Raw genomic sequence first — 7,113 nt, forward strand, 5'->3', positions numbered from 1 at the left:
TAGGTGAAATGCTGGTGACAGGTTCCCTTTAAAGAGACCCTATCAGCAGTATTAAAATCTCAAAACTGCTGTCAATACGATATAGGGGAGGGGGAGGTCATTGTAACTATAGCTTTAGTCTCAGTCATGCAAATTGCATGACTGAGAAAACACTGTTTAATATCCCAGCACCACGGTCGGAAGTGCCACTAAGGCACCCCGGCAATCTCATTCCTGGGGTGTTGAAAAGCTGCAAACACCTTAAATGCAGCAATCGCTTTTGACTTCTCAATTTTAGGGGTTAATGGTGAGGCTGGGTGCAAACTTTGGTCCTCACCATTACCCCAGGGTGTCAGCTAGAACAGGCAGCCGATTTTAATTTGAAAACCGCATTGGAATCAGTGCCAGAAAACATCCGAAACCGCCTCCCCATTGATTTCAATAGGATGCAGAGGTGTTTGTTTTTCTTAAGCGGCTTTTAGCCACTCGCGGTAAAAAAAACCAAACATAACGGTCTCACTATGATTTACACCTCTGACCTCCCATGCCAATGATCCAGCGAGGACTTGTGCTCTCATGGCTGTAACTGTAAACAGAAATCTGGGGACTAAGTTGTAATTCACCCAACTCTTCATGCTAGTGAATCCTATATGTGAACTGGATGACTGTGGGCTTACACTATAAATGGGGGGTATTTATTATTACTGTACTAAAGTTAAGACAGGATAACACTAGACCAGTCAGGCAAAATTAATTCTAGCAGCACACGCTGTACGATAATAATATGTCTAACACAATCTGCTAGTCACTATTCTCTTCCTTACACCAGTTAATGACAGCCAAATTTTGCACCAAAAGCTATTTAAAAAAAAAACCACAGTCACATTAACTCCTTAACTACCCCCCCCCCACACACACACTTTTGTTAGTCACTTTTCAAAACAGTCGGGCGACACCAACTTTGGCGCACAACGTGTAGACCAGTTCTGTGGCGCAATTTCAGACAGAATTCTGGTGCATTTTGCTTTGTAACGTGGAAGAAAATAGACTATGAAAAACTGTTAACATTTCATCTTGGACAGTGGGAGGCACAACTTGGACAACATATAAAACCAGTAACATACACAAGAAAAAGCGTTAACAAAAAGCATAAAAGGCAAAACTGTGTGTGTGTGTGTGTGTGTGTGTGTGTGTGTGTGTGTGTGTGTGTGTGTGTGTGTATATATATATATATATATATATATAATCTCGTTGACCGTTTCGATAAGGCACTTGTGTGTTTCAGGACTTCTAGAATGCACCACACAAACTCTCGGATCATTACCAATGTGGTAAATGCCACTTTGCCACTTTTAACAAAACCGGAATTTAGTTAAGTCGAGTAGAATATTGGGGCAAAACAAACATAACTGTCCATCCAATAAAAAAAAAAGTTTGTATGATTCACGGCAACCTCCCATTCCTTTCACTCATTGCAACCCATGATGCAGCTGACTCCATGCAAACTACAGTAATTGACTAGATACTGTATATATTAAATCTATAGAATAACTTAAGTACTGACAGAATCATTGTATCTTTGTAAGATAAAATGTAACACGCCATTAGCTCGGGATCATGCCCAGTGATCTCCTCAGCGCATTCCCAGGAGCTGACGGCTCTTCAGCTGAAAGTTCTTTTCCAGCTCAGACAGAGCCTGCGCTCGCACGTTGGCCGCCTGCAGCCGCTGCTTTAGCTCCGTACACTTCTCTTGGGTGGGGGGATATTTGCTCCCACTACGGTTCTCTTTACTTTGAGTACCAAAGTGGACATTCTTTTTGTGGCGTATAGATGACGATTGTTCCAAGCAAGGATCTGTAGAAGAGAGGATGGGGAAGACGTGAAAATGTGTGTCAAATATATTACGATTAAAAACAATTAGGAGAACAATTTTCCATCAATACCCCTTCCTCTACACGCATTACATGGGACAGAAGGGTCAAACAGAAGGGGGCTTTAGCAGAGAAGGCAGAGCTGTAAGACCAGACACAACCGATCAACGGGAATGGCATTGTTTTGGGGGCTGACCTTTCCTTATAGTCTTATACACCTTTAAGAATTCTTCTGACCCAGTAGGTTTACAAACTGGAACCCAAACTGATTCAAAGGCAAAAAAGACCTGGTAAAATGGTTGACACCTGGTTATGGACCAAGATCCCAATTAGTCAGAGGGGTTAGCCTGGAAATGAATATTTTTTAGTAGGGGCTGTGAATAAATAAAACCAACAAAGCACTACTTAAAGAGGCCCTGTCACCAGATTATAAGTGTCCCATCTCCTACATAATCTGATCGGCGCTGTAATGTAGAGAACAGCAGTGGTTTTTATTTAGAAAAACAATCATTTTTGACCAAGTTATAAACAATTTTAGATTTATGCTAATTCAATTCTTAAAATAGACAACTGGGCGTGTTTTTACTTTTTACCAACTGGGCGTTGTACAGAGAAGTGTATGACTCTGACCAATCAGCGTCATACACTTCTCATTGTTCCAGCCCAGCTTCTCTCACTGCACAATCACACTGGAACAATCACACTGGAACAATCACACTGGAACAATCACACTGGAACAATCACACTGGAACAATCACACTGGAACAATCACACTGGAACAATGAGAAGTGTGTGACGCTGATTGGTCACTGATTGGTCAGCCTCATACACTCCTCTGTACAAGACCCAGTTGTCTATTAAGAAACTAATTAGCATAAATCTAAAATTGTTCATAACTTTGTCAAAAATTATAGTTTTTCAAAATAAAAACCACTGCTGTTATCTACATTACAGCGCCGATCAGATTATGTAGGAGACAGGACACTTATAATCTGGTGACAGAGTCTCTATAACTGTCCTTGCCCCCAGCAATATAGAGTGCTGAGACAGTGGCAGCGCTCCCGGTGGTGGTTTACATGAACATAGCATGTAACCACTGCAGCCAATCAGAGGGCTCAGCAGGGCTCTGTGGTGAGAGATCGTATTTCTGGCATAATGCCAGAAATACAACATATGGCCACTGAAGCCTATGATTCGCTACAGCGGTCACACGCTACGTGCATGTAAAACCACCACCGGGAGTGATGCCAGAGTTTCAGCACTCGATTGCCAGGACAAGGATAGGCAAGTATTGCGTTTTTGGTTTATTTCCTTTTCAGCCCCTACTAAAAATAAATGTAAAAAAAAATTTGCATCCCGGATAACCCCTTTAAACTCCAACACAGCACTTCTTAAATCGCAGATTCCAAGTAATGGGGATACCCCAGTTAATGGAAAAAAAAAAAATTTTGTTTACATCCAAAGGCTGAAAACGTATATAGATTATGATTACTTCTCACAGCTGGGGGTTTGGTTTGTAGCGCAGGCATACCATAGACATTCTGTGGTACTGATAATCTATAAAACCTATGAAGATTAGAGGCAAGAAGTGTAAAATTCTCCTGCTGCATTTAACAAATTCCTGTATATTATTCCACTTGCAGGTTCGGCAAAGCCTAAATGTGAATTAGGCAAAAATTGCCAAGAGAACACAGTCTACAAAAATAGTTTATTTGACATAAATCGACACCAATCTCACAGCCGAGAAGACAAAGCTCAGGGTCTAATAGACACGGATTGAAATAAAGAAAAAAAAACAAAGACACAAAAACATTGAAGACTACATTGGATAATTCTGCCAATCAAGTAAAGCTTCTAGCGGCTTGCTGTTAACTCTCATACCTAGTCCATTTTCCAGACCAGCACCAAAAAACCGTTGCTCCTTCAAAAGATTGAAGTTCTTCATCAAGTTTTCTGCCCTGAAAAGATTAAAATGGAGCAGCAGATGAAAGTCTATTGGCCATGTACACTTATTTATAGAGCGCCCCTTAGTGGTAGCTGCAGGCAGAGAATGTTAACATTTGACTAAGGCTGGGGGACTACTTCTTTGGTGCACTGCAGTTCCTGCATTTGGGCCACCACAGCCCCTGTAGCATCTACTATTGCTGTAGTTACGCACTTGTTCGGTCTAATACTCCCACCCGCTAGAAGACCAGGATCATTTTAAAATAGGGCCTTGTTTGCATTTGATAGGAAATTAGATTGTGAGCGCTAAAATGATACAGGGACTGATGAAAATCCTTGTACAGCACTGCAGAATATGTTGGTGCTAAGCAACAAGAGAACAGATATTGGTGGAAGATGTATTATTCGGTCTAACATGCGCCAAATTCATCACAGTGGTGCACGCTGTATGATAAATTTGGTGCACCTTCCTTGACCTGCTAGACACTTTTTCCTAATAAAACCTTAGATTTGGCTTAGTTTGCAATATAATTTTGTGCCAGTTTTTTGGCACACAAAGACACCCTAATGGTACGTTCAAACAGGGGGGGATACGCTGCGTAGAAGTACAAAATATATCCACGCTGGCGGCCACAGGGAATTCTGGAAAACAGAAGTGGGGGGGGGGGGGGGATAAGAAAATATATATATTATATATACACTGGCACATTCATGTCTATCGGACACCTTCCCGTAGATTTACCTTCCAGTATATTTCTCGCATTTACGTACACGGCTCCTATACTTATCATTGTGAGCACTGTCCACGAACGCGGATGTCTCCGCGGCCCGTCCGTGTGTATGGGGCCTTACCCTCACGTCCTACAGACCGGCCTCCTGTGATGACATTTCATTCCATGTGACCATTGCAGCAGTCACCCCAGGAGGCCGCGCTGCACTCAGAACAGAGGATTGCATGGTTATGCCAATGGCTGGGGCAAGTCTGAAATCAGCTTTTCCGTTGCAAAAAGTCGCAACATTTGCATATTTGTTGTGGGTCCCCCCCCCCCCCCATTGAATTGAGGGGAGAAAACCCCTGAAACAGAAGGTCAGCGATTCCGCAGAATAAATGGACATGTGGCGGATTAGAAAGCCACACCGTAGGTCAATTTATGAACGGTTTCTAGACAGATTTTTTTTTCCCCGCAGCCCATAAATAAGATTTATTCAAATTCCATCCCCCCCTGCTGCCACTGTAATATGCTGCATGTGAATATAGCCTTAAAAAGGGTCTAGTGAGTCACAAATACAAAGTTTAACAAGAAAGGCCACAAACTGCACAAATTTGGTGCAATTTACGACACATTTTAGCTGCAGACAATAGTACACCCCCCCCCCCCATTGCTTTACCTTGACAGTTTATCTTCAGCAAGTCTCTCCCGTACACACAGTTCTCGCTCTCGCTCTGAAAACAAATGAAAGGTTAAAAGGCTTAGTAATTTTTTTTTAAATACAAAAAAAAACCAGCGTATTTTATTGTTTTGTGCAACTTTGTTTTGTTTTCAGATACAGCTTCTTTGTATTCTGGATACATAGAAGCTGTATCTTGCGCTCAAACCAGAATCTGTCAGGTCAGCGGGTCCCTGGGTGTTCCTAACTTAGATGTGATCGGTAACAGGTGGATCCTGCGTGTCAGAGGCTTCAAAAGTTTACATAGCCTTTAAATATGTTTACACAAGAGCTCGTTGAGAGTCCTGACACAGTTTCCTAAGACTAGGTTCACACGGTGCTGCAGAATTTCAGTGCAGACTCTGTAACCAGAATTCTATAACCAAATACAGTACAATGCGAGTGAATGGGGTATTGTAAAAAAAACTTTAAAAAAAACACACAACTATCTCCACCCCAACACATGCAGATCTCCTTCCTGATTTTTAGACTGGCTTCACAATGTTAGGACTTATGCACACGAACATGTCCGTTTAGCGCGCGCAAAAGTTCAGTGTGGCATCAGCATGTGGTGCGCGGCTGCGTGATTTTTGCGCAGCCGGCATCAGTATGACACTCCCTTTTTATGTGACGACACAGTAAAGAAGGAGGGGATCTTAGGTTTTCCTTCTCTTCTTTACTCTTACATGGTGTGTGAACCCAGTTTTATCAGACCTTGCCCCCCCTGCCCCCTTCTGTTTTTTCATCCTTCCAGTTTTCTCTTTTTCCTATACACGACTGAACCAGTCTCATCACATTTTGTGCCATGGCAGCAACATCACTGTTAGGCCTCATTTACACGAGCGTGTGCGTTTTGCGCGCGCAAAAAACGCTGCGTTTTGCGCGCGCAAAAGGCACTTGGCAGCTCCGTGTGTCATCCGTGTATGATGCGCGGCTGCGTGATTTTCGCGCAGCCGCCATCATAGAGATGAGGCTAGTCGACGCCCGTCACTGTCCAAGGTGCTGAAAGAGCTAACTCTTTCAGCACCCTCGACAGTGAATGCCGAACACAATATACACCAACCTGTGAATAAAAAAAGACTTTCATACTTACCAAGAACTTCCTGCTTCCCCCAGTCCGGGCTCCCGGCCGTTGCCTTGGTGACGCGTCCCTCTCTTGTCATCCGGCCCCACCTCCCAGGATGACGCCGCAGTCCATGAGACCGCTGCAGCCTGTGATTGGCTGCAGCCTGTGCTTGGCCTGTGATTGGCTGCAGCTGTCACTTTGACTGAACTGTCATCCCGGGAGGTCGGACCGGAGTTATCGGTAAGTCAGAACGTCTTTTTTTTTTTACAGGTTCATGGATTTTCGGAGCGGAAGGCACTGTCCATGGTGCTGAACCAGTTTAACGCTTTCAGCACCGTGGACAGTGACTGTCTCCTGACGTCGCGTACCCGAACATTTTTTACCGGTTTCGGTCAAAACGAGTTTGGCCGAACCCGGTGAAGTTCGGTGCGCTCATCTCGAATTTGACACTCCGTTTGGATGTTTGTAAACAGAAAAGCACGTGGTGCTTTTCTGTTTACATTCAGGAGTTTGACAGCTCTTGCGCGAATCACGCAGTTCACACGGAAGTGCTTCCGTGCGGCATGCGTGGTTTTCACGCACCCATTGACTTCAATGGGTGCGTGAGTGCGCGAAAAACGCACGATTATAGAACATGTCGTGAGTTTTTTTCTGCGCACACGCGCTGAGTGCAATTCACGCATCGTCTAAACTGCCCCATTGACTAATATAGGTGCGTACGACATGCGTGCAAAGCACGCGCGTCGCACGCGCGTATAATACGTTCGTGTAAATGAGGCCTTAACCAGTCTGAAAACAAGAAGATTGTTTGACATGTCCATTATT

At 43.7% G+C, this 7,113-nt stretch overlaps 1 protein-coding gene across 1 annotated transcript in view; it reads right to left on the reverse strand.

The window, feature by feature from the left end:
• Positions 1-1,493: 1,493 nt before the first annotated feature.
• Positions 1,494-7,113, reverse strand: part of NEK2 (NIMA related kinase 2) — a 30,640-nt gene continuing 25,020 nt past the window's right edge. The window contains exon 9 of the mRNA XM_075863290.1: positions 1,494-1,833. Coding sequence (XP_075719405.1) covers positions 1,613-1,833 — 221 coding nt within the window. The 3' untranslated portion in view covers positions 1,494-1,612. The remainder of the gene's footprint in view (positions 1,834-7,113) is intronic.

This window comes from Rhinoderma darwinii, chromosome 4 (assembly GCF_050947455.1).
Source record: "Rhinoderma darwinii isolate aRhiDar2 chromosome 4, aRhiDar2.hap1, whole genome shotgun sequence".
Classification (NCBI taxonomy): domain Eukaryota; kingdom Metazoa; phylum Chordata; class Amphibia; order Anura; family Rhinodermatidae; genus Rhinoderma; species Rhinoderma darwinii.